The sequence below is a fragment of the Urocampus carinirostris genome, chromosome 13 (assembly GCF_059441175.1).
Source record: "Urocampus carinirostris isolate Australia breed hairy pipefish chromosome 13, RoL_Ucar_1.0, whole genome shotgun sequence".
NCBI classification, from domain to species: Eukaryota; Metazoa; Chordata; class Actinopteri; order Syngnathiformes; family Syngnathidae; genus Urocampus; species Urocampus carinirostris.
The window spans coordinates 34867288-34894796 of NC_142361.1; the positions used below are offsets into that span (position 1 = coordinate 34867288).

Consider the following 27509-nt stretch of genomic DNA (forward strand, 5'->3'; position numbering starts at 1 on the left):
TTTTTTAATCTTGCTGAACCGGGCTTAGCATAGTTATCTTGAGCGCTAAGCGTAATCATGCCACTGGCATTAATTGGGCTGTAATTGCAGAGGCTCTCAGCACCTGGACGATGCTTAATTGTGTGCACCGTGCTGGCACAATGACCTATAATTTTTGGTTCATTTTTTTTTTTTCCTTTTTTTTTCACTCTAATTTCTTTCCCACTCGTACCATCTGCATTGCTCACCCACACCTTCTTCTCTCAGCGTTCTTTTCACTTGCCCGGTTTCGTGTGATTATGTTAATGCGTCCGCCTTAAGTTTCACTTTCCCGAGCCGGCCGGTAATGATGAGCGCGCCAGTTACTGAGATGAAGTTAGGAATGGATTAGCAGTGTCTGAAATAACGTCTGCCCGGATGCCCGGGGAAGTGCATCTTTTATGTCGGGCGTACAACTTACAAAACATCTCTGCCCGGGTGGCCGACAACTTTTTCAAGGAAAAATATTATTCCCATTTCGATATGTTTGTTCGGCTTGGAAATTTCGGAATTTCGGTTCGTTTGGCAATTTGCATTCTCAGCAGCCAATCAGAAACCTGCATAAAATAACCCGTAAAAAAAATAAATAATAAAAAAGAATCTCATTATCTGCACCGCTTATCCTTGTTAGGGTCGCGGGGGGGCTGGAGCCCATCCCAGCCATCTCCGGGCAGTGGGCAGGGGACACCCTGAAATGGTTGCCAGCCAATCGCAGCTGCGAATCACATTAGTACTCGCAGCTAGCTGCGTTCTTCATCGACGCACGAGCCGAGTGATCCACCGCTAAGAGTCGTACAGCTGGGCGATTTTACGTCCGCCTGGGACGATCGGAGACAAATTCACAACAGGGTTTTTACTTGCGCGCACCGCGGGTGCCGTTCGGTCGCTCCCGCGAGCGAGCCCCTAACCCGCGGTGCCGGTACTTTCGGGCGCGATATGCACGACACCGACACAGTTACGGGGGTCCCGCGCACGTCCGCTGCCTTTCGCCCGCCTGTCGTCGCGCCGCGCTACTGGGGTCGTCGGACGAGCGGGCTCCCCCCAGTTACGGGGGTAGCCCGATCACGCCCGCCGCCTTTTCTCGCGTCGCGCCGTTTGACGCCGCGTCCGCTGAACTCGCTCCGTCGCGCGGTCCGGGAGTTGTCTGCCCTGGTGTCCTCTAACTTTTTCTCATGAGTTTCAGACACTGGTATTAGTTTCCTCTCCCATGCTGCAGTTAAGACACAACTTCCAAGTTTGTGTCAGGAATCTCCCTGATTGCAAAAAAAAAAAAAAACGTGTTCTTGTTTTATGATAGCTCACTGCAATAATGAAAGTCAGTTTTGACATCATGTCTTTCCTGTTTTATTCTCTTTTGTTAGTCTTCTTTGACGGAACTCCACAGCCAATTTGTGCTGGTCTTGGAGGCTCTGGGTGAGTTCTGGGATGTTCTCGATGAGATTGACACCAAAACGTGGATTCTGGAGCCGGAAAAGCCAAGTCGCTCCGACACAATGAGGAGGATTGCCATCGGTAATTCAGTACTCAAACATTACCGTATTTTCCGGACTATAGGGCGCACCCAAAAAACCCAAATCAGCCAGAAATGATCCTTATACTCCGGTGCGCCTTATTTGCGGAGAAAATAAATGGAAATGCATGACCATATTTGCGTAATTATTGATCAGTTGATAAATGTTATCATTGACCGTAATAACCTAACAATGGCGGCAATGGAGAACCGATAGCCATGTTAAAAACACCGAATCAAAGGGACATGGATTGTTGTTCACAATTGTATAACATTGAATGCAATGGGAATGGAACCCGGAACGAGCGCTGGATCCTATGCTCAGACCACTTGATAAACAGAAAGCACATGAAAAGGCAATAGGTTTTTTCTCATTATCACACTATTTCTAGTCCCAGTACTCGATATAGAGAGAGAATATTGTTTCACTTTTTCTGAATTGACACGAGGGTAGGTGACAAATGTTTTGAATACGTGCAGCCATGTGTGTATTTATATATTCCAAGACGACCAAATTACTTCCTACAATACCATTCCCTTCATTCAGTTCACAATGACCGAATTACTTCCCACCATATCTTTTTTTATTCCGTTCGGAATCTTGTGCACTTCGTGTGATAATAGGATAAGGCTGAATGCCTTTTCATGTGTCATCTGTATCCCCAAAGGCTAGGGGAAAGTATCTGATGCACTTCACTTCACGATCTGGGTTCAATTCCCCTTGCTCTCCTGGAAGGGGGATTACCTCATGTGCGGTCCCTTCTCAAGGTTTCTTCATTTAACTCATGTTGAGGTTTTTGAGTTTTTCCTTTCCCTCATGTGGGTTTTAGATCAGGGGATGGTGTAATAATAGTCTGTAGTTAGGAAATCATTTGTGGTCTGTGCGGCTATTTGAGACTCCTTGTGTTTAAGGGCTATACAAATAAAAACGACTTGACTATGCAATTGTTATCTTAAATAAGGCATTTGTTACAGTGTTACAGTGTTATTGTTTACAATATAATGGTACTGTGTACCTGACTTGTTAACCTGACTGCCCATCTTGCACATCTGGTTAGCGTCTCTTCTTGCACTATCGGCACTATGGTAAATAACACAATACAGCTTTATTTATATCTGTACACTGAAGGACACTGAGGGAAACTGTGGGAGTCAGATCCATCGACATTTCGTTCTGTATACACGTGCACTAGAATGACAATAAAGTAGATCTGAATCTGAATCTGTTTTTTTTGCATTAGTTTTAATTCCAGTGCCTTATTGTCCGGTGCTCAATATAGTGGGAACAATATGCTAATTAAAAAGCTTGTGACCACAAATCCTTCTTATTTTATTTATATTTTAAACCATCTTTTACATTTTTGTATTTTCTATTTCTTTTTTTATGTTTGTATATTACTGTTTTTTCCTATTTATATTAGAGTTAGTTTTTTGGATTATGTTTTTATATCCGTTTTTTCCCCCACAAAATTAGATTTTAGTGTTTTTCTGTTCCTCGTTCGCTTTACATCAGTGGTGTTAAACAGGCAGCCCGCGGGCTGGATCAGGCCCGCTGAGGGATTGAATCCGGCCCGCGAGACGATGCTGAGGGAAGCACAAGAGAAAAACGAGCTGCAGGTTTAAATATGTCCACTTGATGTTGCCAAAGCCAGCTGCCTCTCACAAACACTGTACTGGTATTTACCCCTATCTTTCTCACTCTCTTTCTCTCTCTCTTTCTCTCACTCTCTCTCTTCCTCCATTTTCTCTCACTCTCCATCTCTCTCCTGTCTCTCTTTTTCTTTGTTCCTTTTTGTCTCTTTCTCTGTGTCTTTTTACCTTATTTTGCTCTCTCTCTTCCTTTTTCCTTTTCTCTCCCTTCACTCTCTCTTTTTCTCTTGTTTTCCCTTCTCTCTTTCTCTTTTTCTCTCCTTCTCGCTTTCTATTTCTCTGTGGATTTTTTTACCTCCCCCTCTCTCACTAATTCTCTTTTATCTCTTTTGTTTTTCACATTCTCTCTTTCTTTCTCCTCTCTCTTTGTTTGTCCCACCCTCTCTCTTTTTCATTCTCTCGAATCTATTAGTCCGGCCCCTGAGAGAATGTTTGGTCTTTCGTGTGGCCCCCGGGTTAAAATGAGTTTGACACCCCTGCTTTACATACACCTTTTCTGTGACGAGACTTTTCAAAACCAAAATAAAACATGCTACATCCATTTTTTGCATTCTATGTGATAATTACTATAAAACTTCAATCTGCACCTTCTATGGATTATTGGGGTTTGTCTCCAAATAGTCAAGTCATGTTTATTTGTGACGCCCTTAATCACAAAGAGTCTCAAAGATGATTGCAAACCACAGACTATTATGACACCATCCCCTGATCTAAAACCAACATGAGGGCAAAGGAAAAACTCAAAAACCTCAACATGAGGAATAAGAATTGTAACCTCAGTCAAGAATCATGTGTTTATTCATGTTGATAGTAGGTAGAGTCAAAACATAATCAAGTCAACGCTATTCGAGATGTATTCAGCCAGGTTCTTTTTCATATCTGCAGGAAACAATGCTTCAATTAAAGTGGACTTGGATCCGCGGCACCCAAAGATGCTGCCAGAATGTTGCCTGCTGGGAGCTGAGCACGGTCAGTATGAGCTCAGTCGGATGGTGACACTTGGGTTCTATTTTAGGTGGTGTGAACAATAGAATGATTTTACGTGTTACAAGTCGAAAGTTGTGATAAGAACAAATTAAGACATCCCTATTACACCGCTAAAGAGATTTTCCTATTGGCAGAAAATGTTCCCAATTTAACTTAAGATATATTGTTTGATTTCATAAAAACACCCTAGGAATATTAAAAAAAATATCATCAGATCATGGTGGTCCCAGATATCTGAGAACACGCCCAAAGAGACATGATCTGGTTAAACGTCCCTGGACCATATAAAAAGCGGAGCTGATCGATAGCTCATCCTCTTTTCTTCTGCCTTGTTTGCTGGTTCTCAGGAATGAGCGTTCTTTTCTGTACAAGGGAATCATCCCTAATCGACTAAAATCAAAAATTACAATCATACAGTAAATGCTGTATTTTAAAAAAAAATCTTAAAACGTTCACTATCATCAGAGTCATCGTCCAGTCACTGGCGTCCCATTTAATCTTCAAGGAACGATGACAAGCCAATGCAATATGGTTCCACACTGTGGCAACCAACAATGACAAAAAAAAGGAAAACGACAACATCTTAAAGACAGAGAGCAAATGAGAGATAAAGTTTAGGAAAGAGAGAGAAGAGAAAAAAGAGGCAAATAGAGAAAGAAAAGGAAAGAGTGAAAAATAAAGAAAGGGAGAGAGGAAATAGAGTATGTAATACAACAGTGAAGCACGAAGAATTTGGACCTTGTAGAAATCCCTTTTGAGCAAGTTGTAAATATTGACTTAGTTTCATGCATTGAGAATTTGACAATTAATTTCAACGTATTAAAGATTTTGTAGACCACATACAGACGTTGCCCAACTTACGAATGAGATTCCGGAGGATCGTATGTTTAAGGTTTATATGAGTATGATTAAGGCTTGTATAAGTAACCTGTATTGTTTTTTACTAAAAAAAATAAACATTTCATAAAATATGCTCTATAAAGATAAATAAAGAGAAGTTGAACTTACTTTTGGAAGATGAGCTTCAAGAGCTAGGCGACTTCCTTCCTAAAAAAGTGGCCCGAAAAAAGCGTTCCAACATTTTCTCAACCGCATCAAGCTTTCTTATTCCACTTTCATTTCAAAAGAAACGGCTCGCCTCTTCTTTACTCTACACCAGACCTGGGCACTCCGGTCCTGGAGGGCCATACGTCCTGCCAGATTTTGAAGTTTGCTCTTCTTTAACTCAGGTGATACAAATTATAACCTCGTTAGCAAGCTAGCAAGTGCTCGTTAACGATACTGGTGATTGGAATCACCTGTATTGGATCAGAGAAACCTCAAAAATCATGCAGAACATACGGCCCTCCAGGACCGGAGTGCCCAGGTCTGCTCTACACCAACCATAATGAATGGATGCACGAGATATTATACAATAAAAATTTCAAAGTTCTTAGCGTGCTAGAGATACAGTGCAGTGTGTTTACACACAGACCAGGAAGTACTGTGAGGCCGGATTTCTTCTTCGGGTTGGATAGTGGGTGACCTTTCACAGCGCCACACACTGGTAGCGGCGGAAAGAAGCACTAAAGTAATGTCCTCTGCTCGGAAAAAGGTGCACACAGTACAAAATCTAACTAACAGCAATGTCCGGATATTTTTCGGATTTTTTTTTCCGTATCTACCGTTTTTCGTAAATCGAACGGTCATAAGTAGGGGGGACGTCTGTCCCATGATGGCGAGACCATAAAATACCGAATTTAACAGACCAAATGGGGATTACCAATCAGGAGAGCTATCGTGACAAGTGAAAAAACTGATACAGAAACAGGGCGAGTTCCTTTTATATTCTTTGAGACATCACATCTTTGAGGAAAAAGGAAATCAAATCCTTAAGACATCAAAGAGCAAAATCCCACTGAAAGCACCGAAACACAGAACACGCCACCGGGGCTGTTTAAGAAGTGAAGCTCTGAAATTCTTGAAATATCTGATGGAAACACAGCTCACCTTACATAGAGCTTGTTGTTGTCTTTGTTGGAATCATCGGTGAGTTATGCGGTGATGCAACGCGGTTACATTATTGGCAACTCATTCGGTTACCCTTCGCAGAACCGTGATATACGCTCGGCGAGACAAAGCTGCCGAAACACCATCCGAGGCTTCGTTCGGGACGATGTCATTGGAAGCCCGAGTGTCTTTGATTTTTCCCTTTTGGAGAATAAACGGTCAATACAGTTCATCCTTTAAACGGCTCTCGTGAACCGAAGTGGATTCTTAAATCATGTTTGCGGTGCTAGAAACAGAAAGAGACCAGCCAAGGGGTTTTCTTGTCCCTCGATTTTTACTCGCAACTTTCATGAAGAGCAGTGTCTGAAACTTATGACAAAAAGTTAGCGGACACCAGGGCAGACGACTCAAAGAGATGACTCATCGCAAAAAAACAAAACATTGTTGCAAAGTATTAAGGATTGATAATCAAAATATATAACAGAACAACACTTTTAAATGACTTATAACATTCATTGCATGTACAGGGAGTGCAGAATTATTATGCAAGTTGTATTTTTGAGGATTAATTTTATTATTGAACAACAACCATGTTCTTAATGAACCCAAAAGTCTCATTAATATCAAAGCTGAATATTTTGGAAGTTGGAGTGGGGCTTTTTTAGTTTTAGCTATTTTAGGAGGATACCAGCTCAGTAGCCTAGATGGTAAGGCGCCCGCTTTGAGACTGGGAGGTTCGGGTTCGCGCCCCGGCCGAGTCATTCCTAAGACTTAAAAAGTGGTCGGCGGCGCCCTCTCTTGGCTGCGGCTGCATCGGGTCAGATGCAATCGACATTTCGTTCTGTGTACATTGTTACACAGAATGACAATACAAGGAAATTATTATTATTATTATTATTATATCTGTGTGTGCAGGTGACTATTACTGTGCATAATTATTAGGCAACTTAACAAAAAACAAATGTATACCCATTTCAATTATTTATTTTCATCAGGGAAACCAATATAACAGCTCAACATTCACAAATATACATTTCTGACATTCAAAAACAAAACAAAAACAAATCAGTGACCAATATAGCCACCTTTCTTTGCAAGGACACTCAAAAGCCTGCAATCCATGGATTCTGTCAGTGCTTTGATCTGTTCACGATCAACATTGCGTGCAGCAGCAACCACAGCCTCCCAGACACTGTTCAGAGAGGTGTACTGTTTTCCCTCCTTGTAAATCTCACATTTGATGAGGGACCACAGGTTCTCTATGGGGTTCAGATCAGGTGAACAAGGAGGCCATGTCATTAGTTTTTCTTCTTTTAGACCCTTTCTTGCCAGCCACGCTGTGGAGTACTTGGATGCGTGTGATGGAGCGTTGTCCTGCATGAAAATCATGTTTTTCTTGAAGGATGCGGACTTCTTCCTGTACCACTGCTTGAAGAAGGTGTCTTCCAGAAACTGGCAGTAGGACTGGGAGTTGAGCTTGAGTCCATCCTCAACCCGAAAAGGCCCCACAAGCTCATCTTTGATGATACCAGCCCATACCGGTACCCCACCTCCACCTTGCTGGCGTCTGAGGCGGACTGGAGCTCTCTGCCCTTTACCGATCCAGCCACGGGCCCATCCATCTGGCCCATCAAGACTCACTCTCATTTCATCAGTCCATAAAACCTTGGAAAAATCCGTCTTGAGATTTTTCTTGGCCCAGTCTTGACGTTTCAGCTTGTGTGTCTTGTTCAGTGGTGGTCGTTTTTCAGTCTTTCTTACCTTGGCCATGTCTCTGAGTATTGCACACCTTGTGCTTTTGGGCACTCCAGTGATGTTGCAGCTCTGAAATATGGCAAAACTGGTGGCAAGTGGCATCTTGGCAGCTGTACGCTTGACTTTTCTCAGTTTGGGGGACAGTTATTTTGCGCCTTGGTTTTTCTACACGCTTCTTGCGACCCTGTTGACTATTTTGAATGTAACGCTTGATTGTTCGATGATCACGCTTCAGAAGCTTGGCAATTTTAAGAGTGCTGCATCCCTCTGCAAGATATCTCACTATTTTTGACTTTTCAGAGCCTGTCAAGTCCCTCTTCTGACCCATTTTGCCAAAGGAAAGGAAGTTGCCTAATAATTATGCACACCTGATATAGGGTGTTGATGTCATTAGACCACACCCCTTCTCATTACAGAGATGCACATCACCTGATATGCTTAATTGGTAGTAGGCTTTCGAGCCTATACAGCTTGGAGTAAGACAACATGCATAAAGAGGATGATGTGGTCAAAATACTCATTTGCCTAATAATTCTGCACTCCCTGTATATGACACGGCTATTTTCCATATGCCATCAGTATTTTCCTGTATTGACTCATCTTCATTCATGCAATGTTTGCTGCAAGCCACGTGAACTCCTCTTTCCACGATGCTTTTAATGTACTTTTACGTTTTGGAGCGTCATAAATTATGGTAGCTTCTTTTGAGTATTTAATCTGGGGCTGAGGATTTGGCTTAATTCCTGGTAAGGATATGTCAGAGTGTGCTGTTTCCTCATAGAATAGAATATACCTTCATTGTCATTGTTACAAAATGGGTTGAACATCTTGTTACAACGAAATTGGACGTGGCACTCCAGTTTCACATTTTACAGTGAGGATAGAAGAGAACAAAGAAGATGTTTGTATGCTCCTTGTTGCAAGCTTTTTTATTTTCTCCGGAGGGGGGTGTATGAGGAGGGACAGACAGAGATGGTCAGATCCAGCTAGGTGGGGGGGAGGGGGGAAGCTCTGTACGCATGTTTGATGTTACTGTACACACGGCCTAGTGTTTTTTTCCCGCTGGTTGCACAGTCCACGTATTGAATGAATTTGAGAAGTACAGTCCTTAAGCATGCCTGATTAAAGTCGCCGGCGACGATAAAAGCGTGAGAAGATAAGCAGGACATTTTGGTTCAGCCTTTAAGCATATATATTCCTCAACAGCAAGCAAACAAGAACACGGCTCCATTCAAAACAACATGGCAATCGAAAATTAGCAAAACGAAATATGGTGCATGCATAATGACGTCACACAATGGAAAACGTCTTACCGCAATACCACGAGTAAGAGCGCTATTAAATGGAGAAATCTTAACAATACGTTTTGTAGCGTCATCAATTTTGTTAGCTTCTTTTGAATCTTCTGGGGCTGAGGTTTTGGCTTGATTCCTGGTAAGGATATGTCAAAGTGTGCAGTTTCCTCATGCGTGAAGAGATAAGCAGGACGTTGTGGTTCAGCCTTTCAGTATATTTATTCATCAACAGCAATTCAATACAACATGGCAATCAACAATTATCAAAACAAAAAATGGTGCGTGGGTAATGACGTCACACAATGGAAAACGTCTTACGAGTTAGAGCGCTATTTATTCACAAATCTTAACGATACGTTTTGTAGCGTCATCGATTTTGTCAGCTTCTTTTGAATCTTTCTTCTGGGGCTGGCTCAGGTTTTGGCTTGATTCTAACCACTTATCCATTTTTCTTGTGTTTTCTGTGCGTCTACTTTGGAAAATGATACGCAAATGCACAACCTTGTAATGACGTCACACAATGGAAAACGTCTTACCGCAATACCACGAGTAAGAGCGCTATTAAATGGAGAAATCTTAACAATACGTTCTGTACCGTCATCAATTTAGTTAGCTTCTTTTGAATCTTTCTTCTGGGGCTGAGGTTTTGGCTTGATTCCTAACCACTTATCCATTTTTCTTGTGTTCTCTGTGCGTCTACTTTGGAAAATGATATGCAAATGCACGACCTTATAATGCTCGGGAAAGTCCGGAAGCAGGAAGTCATTCGATGCAGGTTTCTGATTGGCTGCCGAAAACCGAACCGAAATTCCGATTTTTTTTTTTGTTGGCCAATTGGGCAGAGACGTTGTGTAAGTTGTACGCCCGACGTAAAAGGCGTTATTTCAGACACTGTTAAATGAAGGGATAGGTTGGAGATTACCGGTAAAGATCAGGATCCATCGGTTCCTGGACCGCTTATCCTTTCACATCTGTTCAGAAAACCGTCCTCGCTTAACTTCTTTTTTTCTCCCTCCCGTCCAAAGCCATTCCGAATTTCTTTTCCAAATTGTTTCTCGCTCGTCCCCGAAGCCGCGCGCCCCTGCCCGGCGCAATAAGCCCGACGCCGCGGATAAACCCAGGTAATGAAAAACTAAATCTGTCCGTGCTCGCCATTATTCAGATGAGCCGGGTAAGACGGCACGCGGCGGGGAGGAAAACGAAATATCGGGACGTCAATTTTGGATTTGAGCCCCAGCGATCGTGTTGATTATTGTCTTCCGTCGTGTCGGAAGCGTCGCTTTCCTTCTCGTCACCTCCGAGACGTCGGCCCCGCTTTCGCTTTAATTCCCCGTCAATTGTCAACCATTGTTTCTGTAAATCCGGGGTCACCCGAACGCCACGCTTGTTGCCTAGCGATGCGACTCAAATGATATTAAACATACGTACTGGAGGCACCTGGGACACCGGGCAAGCGGCGGCCCTCAAATATGAGGTGTCGCAGGGAAATATTGCTTTTTGCATGTCGGAATATAAAAAAAATGAAGCGATGAGCGCTACTCAGAGACGTGGCTCCCTTGTGGAACACAGAAGGCAGTTCCGGCTCGATATATATTTTTGCATGTGCCTAAGAGCGATATCGCATCATGATGGACAAAGAGGAATTCTGATAGAATTGATAGCAGTCTGGAGGTGTGACTCTTAAGTAATCCATTGTTAATCCATTTTGTGTTGCAGTTGTGACGCCACTGAGAAATAACCTGAATACCAATATGCATCTATGGTAAGCAAGTATCAAAATTACCAGTGTACACATACATCTATCTATCGATATCCATCTGTATACACCTATCTATCTCTATTTACATCTATCTATCTACATATATCTCTATACATCTATCTATATACATTAGGGTGGTCCTTATTTTTCGACTTTTAAAATTTCATGCTCTGACCCCTTGAATATGTTCCAATATATACAAAACGTAATTAGGCAAAGTTTCATCAAAATCAAAGGATATTTAGAGGTCGCTCAAGGCCTCTGAAATTTTGGTATGAAAAATAAGGATTTTTCGCACATTATATCAGACCTAGTGTACAAAGTTACTTGTAACTTTTCTTGTGTTACAATTATAAGCAATGGACTGAAATTGGATGTTCTAAAACGCCGTACACATAGGGTTAAGATTTCCGTTTTTTCTCGAAAATTGCCAAAATTTTACCATTTTGGGAAATTTCAAAGTCGTTGAGCTACCTCTAAATATTATCCAAATTGTTCAAAATTGCACACAGTGTGTTTTTATCGATATAAGAACATATGCGGGGGGTCAGAGCCCAATATTTCAAAAAAAAAAAATTCGACCCCCATTAAGGACCACCCTAATATACATCTATCTAAATACATATATCTATCTATCTATATACATCTATCTATCTACATCTATCCATCCGTCTATCTATATAACAGGGGTGGCGAACAAGTTTGACAGAAAGAGCCGTGAGTGTCAAAGAGCCACACCACGCACTGACCGGCATTTGACGTACCGTATTTTCCACACTATAAGGCGCACCGGGTTATAGGGCGCACCCCCCAAAAATAGTTTTTGGTCCTATTTTAGACATACATAAGACGCACCGGATTATAAGGCGCTACGACGGGAACGTCGACAAAACAGTCAGATAGTTCAGTCCAACTAATTACCCCCTTAACATTCCCAAAGCTTGCAAAGAAGCAGATACGTGTCGACAACACGTGCGGATGCGGTGTCCGTACGATGTCACCAAACAAACATTTCTTAGTTTCCATTTTATTTTTTGCTGGCAACTGTGTGGACAGCAAAGTAACAATTTCATTGTGCAGGGAAACATGGTTCTTTACTGTGCATATGACAATAAACACTTTGAATTGAATTGAGTTTAAAAATAGACTCATCACAGAAACATCAAGATCGTTCTAAAACAAGATACCGGGAAAATATAAAGCCGCGTAGCTCACCTAAGTTTTCTTGCAGCCATCACGTTCAATATAGATACGTAACCATGGTCTTCTTACAACCGTTAGTGTAGTAAATCCAGGAGAGTAAAATATTTACAAATACAGAATAGTAAAACATGTTTTCTCTATGCCGTAGTGCAACCCAACCAACTTGTGATTCACATTCATCTTTTTCAGCCAATTGCAGGCTTTGTTTTGCCCCTTTAGCCTATGCGAGCCTGTAAATGATAAAAAGGATCCGCCCCCTTTACCTCCGAATAACTTTAGCCAATAGTGACTGATTCAAATGATGGTTGACACATTGGTTAGGAAATGAAACGCCGGTATATAAATCCCAGCATACACCGCGGACGAATTCGCCTTCGGGGGAAAATCTAGTCGGCGGCTGCTTGCATTAGTTGCAAGACTTTGCGACTTAATATTGATCCATATATAAGGCGCGCTGTATTATAAGGCGCATGGTCAGCTTTTGAAAAAAATAAAGGCTTTTAGGTGCGCCTTATAGTGCGGAAAATACGGTACTTAAAATGATTTATAATAATGAAAAATTAGGAGTAGTGACGTTATAAGGTTTATGCATCGCGTTTGGGTCCTAATGAAGTGAAAACCTAAATCTGCAAATAAGAACGGAACAATTCCACATTTAGTATTTATTCATGTAGACCCTCACACGGTTCTATTTTCCTCACATTTGACACCTATCTGCATCTTAACACTCTTCCATTTAACACAGCAGCACGACAAATGTTCCCTCTTTTTTTTTCTCTCTTCTTCTTCTCGCCGCCGTTTCTTTTTTTAAACCCAACGGTGCGCGTCTCTTAATCATCCCCTCGTGTCTCTGCGAGCTCATTTGCATGGGCTTAATTAGCGTGTGAAGGAGCTGTCTGTGGTCTGCTGGCAGGAACCCGGACTCCGGCGTCTTGCAAAACCTCCAGGATGTTTTGGAGATCCGACTCCCGTCACCCGCCACCCACGAAAAATCTGTACGTCACACGATGGCACCACCCCACCCGCACGTCCCCCGTTTCCATTTCAAACGCTCCCGTCGCGATTACCTCGTTTCGCATCTCAGCGTGCACTTTGGCGTCTGCCGGGGCGTCAAGTCTTAAGGGGGCGGATATCCGCCATTGTTTTTTTTTTTTGCCATTCCGGATTTTGTTTTTCGCGCAGAGGCGGGAACAACTTTTTCTCCTAATTGGGTTGTTTACAGATCCGACTATTAAAAACAACAAAGATGGCACGATGCCGTACGACCGCGATAGCTTTAATCATGCAAAGCCGTTTATTCCTTTTTTTTGTCTCCCCCTGGAGGTCGTTCTCCCCCTCCTGTCGCCGCGCCCGACTTAAAAGAATGCTTAGTAGAGGAGGGAGAGGGAAGTTTAGTTGACCAGATGTTGACGATTGTGTTTATTATTTTGAAACCGTAATCCCTCGCTACTTCTCGCTTCGTACTTTGCAGGTGTGAATATATTACGCTATCCATTATCCCCGATCACATATTTTTGTGAGAGCAGAAGGCACGGTCATGCCGGTCTGGCCCACATGCAATGAAATGCATGCTTGTGGCAGGGTTCCTTTATCCTGCCTAAATGAATTTTACCCGTGAGGCTCCGATCGATTATCCCCACTCGCAGTAATATGCAATCGCCACCAAACAGTGAACTGCAACCAGGCAACTGAAATCCGTTATCTCCGATCCCATATTGCTACAAGCGAGGGCTAGCAGAGCACGTTTTTTGTTTTTTGCCCTTGTGTCTTCCGTGTTGCTGTGATCCGTTATCCTCAATAGCATAGTGACAGCGTGCCGATCTCATTCTTGTCAGGCGTAGCAGTTCTTGGGCCTTCTGTCTGCCTGAAATGAATTTTACCCGTGGGGCTCCGATCGATTATCCCCACTCGCAGCAAAATGCGATCGGGAGCCAGCAGAGCGCATTTTGTTGGGCCTGCTGGCTCATTTTTGTTGTTCTCTCCACCAAACAGTGAACTGCACTCAGGCAACTGCAATCTGTTATCTCCGATCCCATATTGCTACAAGCGAGGGCTAGCAGAGCACGTTTTTTGTTTTTTGCCCTTGTGTCTTCCGTGTTGCTGTGATCCATTATCTTCAATAGCATAGTGACAGCGTGCCGATCTCATTCTTGTCAGGCCTAGCAGATGTGCTTCAGCCTTCTGCATGCCTAAAATGAATTTCCGATCGATTATCCCCACTCGCAGTAATATGCGATCGGGAGCCAGCAGAGCACATTTTGTTGGGCCTGCCAGCTCATTTTTGTCGGTGAACTACACCCGGAAAACCGCAATCCCTTATCTCCAATCCCATATTGCTACAAGCAACTTTGTTGAGCCTCGCAGCCCTTTTTTGCCCTTCTGTCTACCGAAAGGTGAACCGCACTCGTGTGGCCATTATCCTAAATAACATAATGCCACAAGTGATAGCGTGCAGAAATCATTTTTGTGAGGCCTCGCAGCTGTTTTTTGGCCTTTGGTCTGCCAAAAAGCGAACTGCACTCGCAGCTGCGATCCATTATCCTGAAATTAGTGTTTCAATATGACCCAAGACGTTTCGTGCACAAAAAGCCGTTAAAGAAATTGAAATATTGGAACTAGACAAATATAATTTTGAAAATTTGTGCCAATCTTTCCGACATTCAAGACATCAAGGAACTTGTCAGAAAACGTTAATAATGAGCCGAATAATAATGGATTTTCAATTTCAATTGAAATTTCGTTTGCAAAGATTCTTTCTGGCTGTACATTTCGCGTAAATTTTAGGCTCTTAGACATTCTTCCGAGAATCCATCCAATACGCATTCTTTTCCCCAATGCCTTTACATTTCAAAAGATTACAATGAGCTTTTCTTAACTTTCCATTTCCGACAAATCCCGCACAGATGTTCAGTGTGGAGTGCGGGATTTGTTACTCGTATCGCCTCGAAGCGGCAATCCCTGACCAGGTCTGCAACGACCCGCGTTGCGGTCAGCCCTTCCATCAGGCCTGCTTGTATGAGGTAAGATCTTTCTTTTCCTAATAAGTATACAAAAAAGTCATGACATTTAAATTAATGGGCAGATGCACACAACCCTGCGTTACATAAGGACAAATCCTTAACCAAAATTGCACTGTTATCAAGAGGTCGTGGGTTCGATTCCTGGCTCCTCCGTGTTATATGTCGAGTGTCCTTGGGCAAGACACTGAATCCATAAGGCCCGTGATAAGCAGGTAGGCGCCTTGCATGGCTGACTTGGTGTGTGTGTGAATGGGTAAGTGTGAAGCACATTGTAAAGCGCTTTGGGAGGTCTTCATTGATTTGAAAAGCGCTATATAAATGCAGACCATTTACCATGCCTAGTTAGTCACCCACGACCACCTGGGTAACCCGCTGAAATAGCTCACCAGCAGGTCATTGCGATTTTCGAGGACATTTAAAATAAACAATAGGAAATATGTGAAGAATGTGTTTTACGTTGGTAGTATATTTATCAACTGGCATATACGAAAGAACTGAATGGCCCATTTGAGAATTAGCCTATCAATAATATGTGCTCTTTTTAGAGGAAGATATTGTTAATTTTTTTAATGCAAATCAAATTAGTAATGAGAACAGAGACGTCAGTTTTCGCTTCAAAACAACCCCCAAACTAGTCTAAAACTTATTTCATGATTTTTAGAATACAAGTTAATAAATAACATCCACCTGTTTTAATCATCCTCTGAAAATGCTGTGACGGATGCTCAGGCCTCAGCTCGTGACCAATCATGACTTCAGAAAGCAAGTTAAATGTGATTGGATTTTAGCTGGGGGACAACAAATGTTTTTCAAACCATTATTGACACCATTAAGCCTGATTCTCACCACTTAACTTTTATTTCTAATGTACTGTGCATAGTGTGAAAGACAATTTATTTTTAGAATGTAAGTTGATTAAGCGGTGTACAATACATATTTTCTTTTTGAGACACCAATTTAGAGCAAACGGGTAAAATTAAGGATGTCATAAGTCACCTTTTGCAAACAATATAGTGCCCCAAGACATACAAGATAGTCATTCCAGGATCAAGCTCGTATCTGGAATTTCTCATATTTTGAACACATGTTCCCCATAAGAAATAACTGAAAACCAATTAATTCATTCTTGTCCTCCCAAAAATCATCCAAATGAACCCTCAAACGGCTGTAAAACAAATCTTCCTGTTGACTAAAAACGCATTCAAATTGTATTTGAACAGAAAAACACAGTGGTAAGATGAATATTAATGGAATCAAATAAAGTATAAAAATAAAATAAAAGTATATGATGAGCACTTACCATGGATGATCTCGGCACGCTAACGAAAGTGTGTAAATGTGGTGGTGGAGTGACTGAGCACGAGAGAACACAATTAAAAACCGTAAACCACATGGCAGGAATCGCACGCGTTGACTGTTCTTTAGCGGTACAGTCTGAAAACTTCTAGTCCCTTGGATTATGTAGGGCAAGATTTTTGCTCTCTTATATTAATTACATTTCACACAATTACAATAGTGCATATGCCAGGCTGTACTTGCCCAAGACACACCTTAGGTAGAGGATCCCCTCTGCTCAAGTGGTTAAGTAATCTGAGAACATGAAGAGGGTGCCACTGTACTTGCTTCCATAACCAATATTTGAGACTTGCGTAATCAACACAGCCCAAAAGGTCATCGGCTGGTCTCTGCCCAGTCTAAAAGACATTGCCAGCTTGTGATACCATAGCAGAGCCATTAATGTTATATATATATATTTTAAAATAAAAATAAAAAAATTCCCACCCTGGCTACGAACTCTTTGACCTGTTGCCCTCTGGTAGGCGCCACAGGTTCCTGAAAACTAGGACAAACAGGCTAAAAGACAGCTTCTTCCCCAGGGCCATCACAGCCCTAAACGAACGCACAAAACTGGAAAACTTATCTTGCTACAATTTTGGGTTTATTTCTCTTGTTTTTTGTTGCCAAATGAAACTGTGAAAAAAAAATATATTATTGTGAAAAACTTTGGGGTGTGGGTGTAATATATATATATATTATTATTACTGCTGCCAAATCTTATTCCAGTTATTTTCATTGCACTATTGTTGAAGGGTTGGATCCCTTAACCACTAGGGTAGAAGGGGCACCATTTCCCATGGTGTGTCTTGGGCAAGTACATCCTGATGGCACCCATCCCTCTCCAGGTCAACAGATGTGTCCACCCGGCCTTGAACCAGGGACCTTTTAGGTGTTAGGCCAATGTGCTAACCACTGCATTATTATAAATTAGGCTAGTTTTTCTAAGCACTATCCATCCTTCCATTACCTGCACCGCTTATCCTCAGTAGGGTCGCGGGGGTGCTGGAGCCCATCCCAGCTGTCTTCAGGCAGTGGGCAGGGGACATCCTGAACTGGTTGGCAGTCAGTCACAGGGCACATAGGGACAGACAATTCGCTCACTCATTCACACTTAGGGACAATTTGGACCGGCCAATTAATCTAACATGCATGTTTTTGGAATGTGGGAGAAAACCCACGCAAGCACGGGGAGAACATGCAAACTCCACACAGGAGGTTCGATTTCATGACCTCAGAACTTTGCCCGCACATGCGCCGCCGTACTGCCCTTTCTAAGCACTATGGTTGTCATTATTATTATGTATTAGCCTATTCACCTCGAGTTTTCTCTTATTATAGTCTGTTTTACCTTGGAGTGCCAGGTCTAATCTCAACCTTGATATCAGTGAAAATAAAGAGAATTTCGATTCTAAACTAGCCCAGAACGTAGCAAGGCTTTCACGCTCAACTATTCCGAACTATTACCTGAACGTGCCCTTTCTAAGTGCGCGGCGCATACCGCCCATTGAATCAAATATGACCACTTGACACGCGGAATCCAAGGTGACGGTTTGATGGAGTCATCGTTCCACTTTTTCTTCCCAATCCAGTGGCTACGCGTGCTGCCCACCACCCGGCAGAGCTTCAACACGGTTTTTGGAGAGTGTCCTTACTGCAGCAAGGTACGCTGGCTGACTGACAGTTTCCTTCATAAAGGCCTTCGCCGTACGGTCAATAGATATTCAGCGCGCTTAATTAGCATAGCGACGTACGTAGCGTGGCCTTCTGTGATGAAAGCGCTAAAGGGTGCCACATTCAAAGCCAAGATCCTTTTTACCTCCGTTATAAAAAGTGAGTAAAGTATGCGGCGGTGAATGCAGCGTGTCATTGAATCAGAGTCAAAAATGAACTTATTTGTGTGTGTGGCGCGCAGTGTATTTGATAGCTCAGTTAGTCAGAAACCGGAGTGCACTTTATCGCATTGTTGTAAAGTATCCTTCACCAAACTATTTCAAAAAGCTCTTTCTCCATTTCAGCCCATTACTGTGAAAATGGCAGCCCAGAAGTCCTAGGAAGCGGATTTGTTCACCAACCCGACGACAGGAAACGGACAGAAAGCTAAATAAGAGTCAAGAGAAATTTGAAGTTAACTGAAATAATGTGTGATAGACCGCAGAAGGGCGGCCCGAGAGAATGAGAAAATCATCGGGGACCGAGCATCGTACTGCTGCGTGGGTTCGAGCCCAGACATCCTGAGGATTTCCTTATTCACGCTGGCGAATAAATACAAAAGAATTGATCCTTTTCGATGCTTGTTTATTTCGGGGGGAGACATTCTTGGAAGCTATCTGTTTACCGTTTCACACTTTTTTAGGTCTACCTCTCTTTCCTCTAGGTGGCCCTCTTATGTACCGTGCATCTATGGGTTGGCTTCTAGGCTGCTCCTCTTCTTCCTCCCCCTCCTCGTCTTCGTCGTCTTCGTCTGAGCTGTCGTTTTCCTTGTAGGTCTGCACGAAGGTCGGCCTCTTCCTCAGTGTTCTTTGGACCTGCTCACTCTTCTGGGGGGAAATGCTCGTGGTTACAATTATGACTGAAAAAAGAAGGGCTGTACACAAGGTGGGACACAGAAAGACAAAGGCAGAGATGAGAAACGATGGAGAGACAGGATGAGACAGACACTGGGGAAAGAGAAAAAAACAGAGGGGGAGGAGGGAACGGGGGAAGAGCGAGAGAAAGACAGAAACACACAGGGAGAGGACGAGTCCAAGAAGGCACAGAGCTTGAGCCACAAAAGAGTCCAGAGAGACAGGAAGGGAGAGACTGAAAATAAGAGTTGGAGACAGACACTGAGAAAAGAGAATGAAACAGTGAGAGAAGGGAACGGATGGAGAGCAGAAAAACAGGTAGAGCTAGAGAAGAAGGAAACACACAGGGAGAGACAAGGGGACAGTGAGAGGAAGAGTCCAAGAAGGCACAGAGCGAGAGCCACACAGGGGGGAGAGTCTAGAAAGACAGCAAGGGAAAGAGTTTGAGACATAGGGAAGAGAAAGATTGAAATAAACCGTGAGACGAAAGTACAGAAACCAAGCGAGAGTCATACACAAAGGAACCACAAAAATAGACAACAGGGGGAGTTCAGAGAGACAAAGGAGGGAGATGAAGACAGACACAGGGAAGAGAAAAACAAGGAAAGAGACAGACACAGAGAGAGAGTCAGAGACAAACAGTAAAAAAAAGTGAGACACTGGGGAAAGAGAAAGACAGAGGAACAGCGAGAGAAAGACAGGAATACACAGGGAAAGAGAGACGGGAACAGTGGGAGGAAAAGTCAGCAACAGCGAGAGTCAAGAGAGACAGGATTGGAAAGAGTGAGAGACACAGGGGAAAGATGGAAATAAACTGTGAGACAAAAAATACAGAAACATACCTGCCAACTTTTGAAAGTGAAAAAGCCTAGTAACTACGGTCAGGTCCAGGACGATGCCGGGGTGGGGTGGGGGGATATTGCGAATCGAAAGAAAGCTCAATAATGTATTTAATATAACAGTCATAGAAAACCCTCATAGTTTTCTTTTCTTTTCAATATTTGATACAATAAGAAACAAAACATTTGATTTCATATATATATTTATTTAAATCTTTGTGCCCAGGCATGCACTACCTCGTGTTAGCGAGTCCACTGCAGCGGGGAATCGGAGAGGAGGTTAGCTCCGGGTAGCTCCACGTTAGCGTCCGGGATGCTAGACGTGAGCCACGTTTCCGTAAAACACAGCAAACTGCACTTCCTGTGCGCTTTGTTTTTATTTGGTATAGAGTTCACATTTACGATGATTACGGACGGTACAGAAGACTTATAATGCCGCTAGCCGCTTAGCCTTAGCTCCGGCACTGCATCTACGATAGGACCCCCTCATCACGCCGGCGCGAGAATTGTTCAGGGCAAGGAGTTGATTCTGGCAGCGCCAATAGACTTTTGTTTGAAATTGTACTTTGTCTCCATATTGCGGTGGAATGTTTTTACGATTTTATTTCATTTATTTTCTAAGGGGAAACCCGTAGTATTTTGTGATCCAACCGTAACACCGTAGTGGGTTCAAGAAAACCGTACTCATTACGGCAAAACCGTGGTACTTGGCAGGTATGCAGAAACCGAGGGAGAGAGACAGCAGGGAACCCTAAAAGAAAGAGACAAAGGAGGGAGGGGGAGACACAGGTGAGAGCAAAACAAACACAAGGAAAGAGACAGAGAGTCGTAGAGACACATGAAGGGACAAACAGGATAAAGAGAACATGAAAGACAGAAACTGGGGAGAGTGAGAGAAAAAAACAAAGACAATCACCCCTGCTAGCATTAACAAGCTCCACCAATTCAGTTGCTAGCTTTTGACTACACTCAGGTACATTGTTACTGAATATATTGATTTGTTGGGATATTTCTCATCTAAAAACTAAATTAAGTGGGATGCTCACCAGAGACCTTAAGAGCCAGTTTATTATTATAAGTTTAAGACTTTTTTAATCAAAATTAAGACCAAAAAACAAAACAGAAAAATGCATATTTCTTGCAGACAATACAGGGTACAGTTTTCAGCCACGGCAAAAAATGTTCGTAAGACAGCCATTTTTCATTTAATTTACACAAAGTAAATTGCTATGTGCATTGTGGGTAGACCTAAGACATGCTGAAAGGCCCGACTGAAACCACATCACCGTTTTATTACTTCAGTTATTGTGGTTAAAGTAACAGGGTAAAACATTTAACAAAAAAGGACTATTGATAAATGTTACTATACCTTTTTAGTTCAAACAAATATACATTTTATTCATTTAACATTTAAATGAACTTGCCAAAATTAGATTCAAGGCATTTCAATGCCAATTACGGCCTTATTTTTAGAATAATCAATTCAAAGTAAGACTTTTTAAGGATCCGCTGGAACCCCGTACAAAAAAAAACCCTTGTTCAAAGAACAATTGTTTTGCTCAACGGCCAAAAATGAAAGGAAGATGGGATGAATCCATTCCCCATATTTTCCCAGATCCTACCTGGGGGAGGGGTGGCCCTCGTCTGTAGCATCTTGGCACTTGCTTCACCCTCTTGTCCTCTTCTTCCTCCTCCTCCTCTTCTTCCTCCTCTTCGTTTTCCTCCTCGTCATTAACAACTACTTGCATGGCGGTAGACTTGGCCCTTGGGGTGCTTCGGGCTTTTGTCGTTCTCTGTGACACAAGAAGTATAAAAACGGAGATGAGTGTATTTTCTTTGCGTATAACGGTAGTAGATTACCATATTTGTGCAATGATCGATCAGTCGAATAATATCACTGACCACAATTGCAAATATTGGTTGCATAGTAGCAGTGAGAGGGCCAAAACCCAACCGCTAGACTGTCTGGGATGTAGATGACATGTGAGAAGGCATTTGGTTTTATCTCATGATCAGACTTTTTAATCACAGTACCAGAGACAAAAGGACAAGGATGGAGAAGACAGACAGTCATGAAAGATTTTTCTAAAAAAAAAAAAAGCATGACAAAGCAATTGTTGGTGTATCTGGTGACGAATTGCACTTTGAAGAAATTCAAAAAAATACATGTTGATTATGTTGGTATAGTTTGCGTTGTCAATAAATGATTTAAATCATGGCCGCATGTATTCAAGGTTTGTCACTTACAGGGTTCATATCTTTCATGATCAAATTCAAGCACTTTTTATGCAATTTCATCCCGGCATGTCCTTTGGGGCGCAACGATGCTTACAAACTATTGCCGGCTGCTGTTAGTCACGAGGGAAGAGGAGATGCAATGGCAAATGGACGCCATCAGAGTAGGCATTTCTGTATCATTTTTAAGTAGACTTGACTTGAATTTCTTTATTTAACGCATTGTCTATTGAGTCGGACTGCTGGGAAACATGGCAAGAATTTCAAGCATTTACGAACACTTCGCCGAAAAACACGAAGTTGAAATTCAAGCATTTTCAACGATTTTTAGCACCCATATGAACAATGAAATGCTTCATTTAAATTGATTGGTGGATTAGATCCCTTAACTGCTAGGGTCGTAGGGGCGGTGTGTAATATTTAACTACTAAATGGCATTGTATTGTCTAAGGCAGGGATGTCAAACAGGTGGCCCATGGGCCGGATCAGGCCCACTGAGGGATTGAATCCGGACTGCGAGACAACGCTCAGAAAAGCGCAAGAGAAAAACGAGCTGCGGGTTTAAATATGTCCACTTGATGTTACCAAAACCAGGTGCCTCTCACAAATGCTGTACTTGTATTTCTTTCTCTCTCCCTCCCTCCCTTTTTCTCTCATTCTCTGTCTCTTTTTCTCTTTCTTTGTTTCTCTTTCTCTCTTTTTACCTTCTTTTGCTTTCTCTTCCTTTTTTCCAATTCTCTCTCTTGCTTACCCCTTCTCTCATTCCCCCTATTTCTCTTCCTCTCCTTCTCTTTTCTCTCCTTTGTTTCTGTATTTCTATTTCTCTTTGGATTCTGTTCTCTCTCTCTTTTCCCCTTTCTCACTATTGCTTTTATCTCATGTTTCTCACGCTCTCCCTCTCTCTCTATTTTTTCTCTCTCTCTTTGTCTCACTTTCTCTACTTTTCTCTCCCTCTCTTTCTCTTATTTCCTTCTCTCCTTTTTTCTTTCTCTCTAATCCACTAGTCCGGCCCCCCCGAGTTAAAATGAGTTTGACACCCGTGGTCTAAGGCATAGGAAACCAGTGCCAAGAGAGCACAGCGTAGCAGCACAATGCCAAAAATCACAGGGGCAACTACTATGTCGGGATTTCACCACTTAAAAGAAATACAATTCCTCTAGCTATGGTTATTTATAAATATTGGTATGATATTAATATTTTAGCTTTTATTCAAATCAATGTTTTTATTACTGAATGAAGGATTTTCGTACCAATAGGCACTCCAATATTACCCACGGTTTCCTTAAGCTGAGAAAAAACGAAAACCAAATTTGAGAGCTATGTGTTGTACTCAAATACATACGGGAAGTTATTTTCAACAAAAAAAAAAAGGGGGGGGGGGGTTTCTGAACACATGCTGGCCTTTTGCAACCGAACTGGAATTGTGCAAAAACTTCTAATTGACCAGGCGACACGGGTGACTAATGAATGCTCGAATGGCCTTTTGTCTCCGCTGACATTTCCTCTCTTCAACTAAAGCGGCCTGTAAATGGCCACTTCTGATTAACTAGGGATCAAACTGGCCCACACTTTTGCATGGAAATGAAATGACACGGCGGGCAAGCTAACAGGGAAGGGAGGGTTTATAATTGCGGATAAAAAGGAAGCGTCATCAAGTTCTTCAAAGGCTGGCCTGAGGGGTCGGAGAGTGATTGCGCGGAATCGGAGGAGAATCCTCCAGAGTTGGAGCCGCCGCCAACCTTTGCACCCCCCTTTCACGGGTACCGTGAGGTTAAGAGACTCGGCGGCACCAATCGGGAGACTTGTGACCGGCACACCAACTTACAATTGCAATATGAAGCTGAGTAAATGTCCATTCATAAGACATAAGGCATGATGAAATGTTAAGACGGGCCTGTCTTGAGAAAACGGACCACACCTCCTTTACCTCCAAATAACTTTAGCCAACAGTGACTGATTCAAATGATGATTGACACATTGGTTAGCCAATGAAATTCTGAATAAATCAATAAGAAGATGTCCCTATTCTATTCAAATTAAACTCTGAAATAAGTGTAAGTATCTCACTAGTGATTCATTTTAACGTGCAAGTATGCACAATCATTGATTTACTTCTCGAAATAGAAGTCAAACATTCACAACTCTTTCACACTGTCTAAAAAATGGCCAAGGTAAAATACACATTTTATAAGATTTTAGTGTTGTAAAGTGGTTGTCTCCAACTGGCCACTTTATGAAACCGCTTAATCCTACACTTAAAAATTTAGGAAAATACAATGTTTAATTTTTCAGATTGTGATCAAATTGGACAAGGTACCGGGTAAGGCTTCAAGGTATTGTCTCATCTGTTTTCCAGCCAAAATGCCCATGCTACACAATTGTAAAAAGAAATTCAGGCAATAATAATAATAGCTTTTCTACTTCTGTGTGTTCTACCTCGGATTACTCAATATTTCTAGCACTTGCAGTCTTTATTTCCGTTAGGGACAAAACTTTAGTCTTACCTTTCACAAAAGACAGACTGTCCATACTCTCCAAATGGTTAAAGAACAGCATTCAAATTATCTTAGGTACGTCTTGGATACAGGAACACCAAGGGGTTAATTCTATGAAACGCTTACTACAACCCTATGAGCAAGTGACAAGAGCCAGATGAACTCCAATGAGGTAAACACAAACTTTTTTTCATTCAACCCAATTGAAGACATCTAGACCATGCTCGGTAGGTAAGCCCTAGGAATCGGCCTGATAAGTGGAATGTACTGTATATATTTGTGGCCATATTCTTTTAATAAATAAGCACATTTAACTGTGTGCTAACGATCTTCCTACACAACAGAAAACCATGTTTTTAGAACATGCGAGTACCTGAAGGAATACCAAGCAAACTTTGGAAACCATACAAACTCTACATAAAGAAGGCCAATCTTAATTTGAACCTCAATACTACCCTTCAAGTTCCTTATGAATTCTAGACGCCCTAGACTCACCTTTCCCCTGGTAGAAGGATCCTGCCCTCTAGACACGGACCTCTCCCCAGCTCGAGGAATTGAGAAGTCCAGTTTTTCCTTAGTTCCAGTCGACAAGATTTGCCTGAGGCGCTGGTAGTCTGGTTTGTCTTGGAAGCCCAGAGATTTTGCATAGACGAGCAGGGAAGCCACCTCAGCTGAAAAACAGAACCAAGAAACAAGTATTAAAGTCATAGGGTGAATTTATTTTTTCTCCATTTTTATTGACATGCCTGACTTCATTTAACAACTGCTCTTTGTTCTACATTTGAGGACATTCTATTACTGTTTCTTTAAATAGAATTAGAAGCGGCAGTGGCTCAGGAGGTAGAGCGCTCGTCTTGGGATCAAGAGATCGCAGTTCGAATCCCGGCTCCTCCGTGTTACATGTCGAAGTGTCCTTGGGTAAGACACTGAACCCCTAATACCCCCAATAAGCAGGTTACATAGCTGCACGGCCGCTATTGGGAAATGTGAAGCACACTGTAAAGTGGTTTGGGAAGTCTTCACTTATAATAAATGCAGATAATTTCATTTCATTTATATCAACATTGTGGAAATTTGTATGCAACAAGATTAGACATGAAGCTAGGGAAAATACTGTAACAAAGATTTTGAAGAGAAAAGATATCAAGATGAACAGGCAAAAAAAAAAAAAATAACACTACTAAGAAAAACTGACCTCAGTTATAATAATCATAATAACTCAATGAAAAAGAATAGTGTGTTATAATAACAGTGCTATATAAATAAGTGCAATAACATTAAGCAGCAGCAATTACAAAAGAATATATAATTCACAACAATTTCATTTGGGAACAACAAAAATAAACCCAGAATCGTGACATGATAGCCCTGGGGAAGAAGCCATCTCTGAGCCTGCTTTGCCCTCGTTTTGAGGTGAAAGAAAAAAAGAAAGAAAGAAAGAAAAAAAAAAAAGAAAGAAAGCAATCAGTAAAGAATTGTCTCATAATGTTTATGGCTCTGCGACAGTATCGCAAGCCAGCAATGCCTTGTAGACTAGGCAGAGAGCAGCCGATGATATTTAGGGCTGTGTTGATTACTCTGATGTGATTAATGGTCTGCATTTATATAGCGCTTTTCAAGTCAATGAAGACCTCCCAAAGCTCTTTACAATGTCCTTCACACTTTTCCCTTTAACACACTAACTAACCGATAGCAGCGTCAGCTACCTACTATCGGGGGCATTAGGGATTCAGTGTCTTGCCCAAGGACACTTCGACATAAAACACGGAGGAGCCGGGAATTGAACCTGCGAACTCTCGATCCCAAGACGAGCACTTTACCTGCCGTCCCAGTAAGTTTTTCCTGTCCACGCCATACTCCCAGTTCGCCACACAGTGTTTTCTGCCAGAATGCTTTCCTCTGTGACTTTGTATAAGGGCACCAGAAACAACAAAACACCTTCAAAAATGTACAGTATCTTAAGGAAACTGATTGACAAGTAACCCATGCCCCTCCTCTCAGAGAATTAGCAAATGGTCGTCAGCGTGTGCACGGCTGTCAACCAGCCTCAATCTAGATGTTGCGCATCACATCTAATGCCTTGGAACTTGTATCACTGCCTTGCACAGACTATTTGATACATGCCCTGTGTCTTATCAGTGGCAGGCAGCTGGCTTTTGTTGGCAGAGTACTATTCGGTCCTTAACCATACATACACAGAATTTCTTTAAAGACGTAATAAAGCAAGTTTAATTTTGACATGACGTGTTGGTGGAACATGTCTTTTGTTGTTTACTGTTGAGTACCTTAGACCTTAGAGAGAAATTGGCGCTTAAAACATGACATTTTTTTATTTAAACCTATTCTATAAGGTGCACCCCAAAATAGTCTTCCGTCGTATATCTTTTCATAAATAAGGTGCATCGGACTATAGGGTGCATGAAATTGAGACTATTGTAAGAGCTACCATGTGTATTTGTGTAGAACTATTGGGTTCTTACACGCTCGCAGTATACAAAAGTGTTGCTGACCAAAATCGCAAAACATTGTATGCAACGGTGAGAACGCCAACACTTTACCACAAGACCACCGGTGATACGGATGACATACGAAAAGGCATTAGAGATAATCTCATTGTCACACTAAGGTGCCAGAAAAAACGATTTGCATAGTGCATTCTGATTTTTGCAGTGTCTCCACTTCTTCACCAACAAATGATATGAGAATGGAGAAAATACTATCCAAGCTATTTTACGTATTCATACTAAGCCTCAATGACGAAAATGCTGGATCATTTGCGACTAGTGCTGATAAGATCAAAAGTACCAATATCACATAAACCAAACAACCCCTTTTGCGTTGCCTTTTATTTT

The 27509-nt window shown here is 42.1% G+C and overlaps 2 protein-coding genes and 1 pseudogene across 5 annotated transcripts in view; 1 reads left to right on the top strand and 2 right to left on the bottom strand.

The window, feature by feature from the left end:
* Nucleotides 1-18807, top strand: part of fancl (FA complementation group L) — a 50247-nt gene extending 31440 nt beyond the window's left edge. The window contains exons 9-15 of the mRNA XM_088350913.1: nt 1380-1530; nt 4064-4147; nt 10921-10966; nt 13080-13161; nt 15070-15186; nt 18114-18185; nt 18540-18807. Of these exons, the coding sequence (XP_088207039.1) occupies nt 1380-1530; nt 4064-4147; nt 10921-10966; nt 13080-13161; nt 15070-15186; nt 18114-18185; nt 18540-18575 (588 nt within the window). The 3' untranslated portion in view covers nt 18576-18807. The remainder of the gene's footprint in view (nt 1-1379; nt 1531-4063; nt 4148-10920; nt 10967-13079; nt 13162-15069; nt 15187-18113; nt 18186-18539) is intronic.
* Nucleotides 665-810, bottom strand: LOC148354426 (5.8S ribosomal RNA; annotated as a pseudogene).
* vrk2 (VRK serine/threonine kinase 2) overlaps nt 18799-27509 on the bottom strand; it is a 124019-nt gene continuing 115308 nt past the window's right edge. For 3 of the 4 annotated variants that reach the window (XM_088350911.1, XM_088350910.1, XM_088350909.1), the window contains 3 exons: nt 25153-25328; nt 21550-21720; nt 18799-19061 (listed from right to left, as the gene is read on the bottom strand). In XM_088350911.1, the coding sequence (XP_088207037.1) occupies nt 18864-19061; nt 21550-21720; nt 25153-25328 (545 nt within the window). In that variant the 3' untranslated portion in view covers nt 18799-18863. The remainder of the gene's footprint in view (nt 19062-21549; nt 21721-25152; nt 25329-27509) is intronic. The other variant, XM_088350912.1, reaches the window with a different exon arrangement.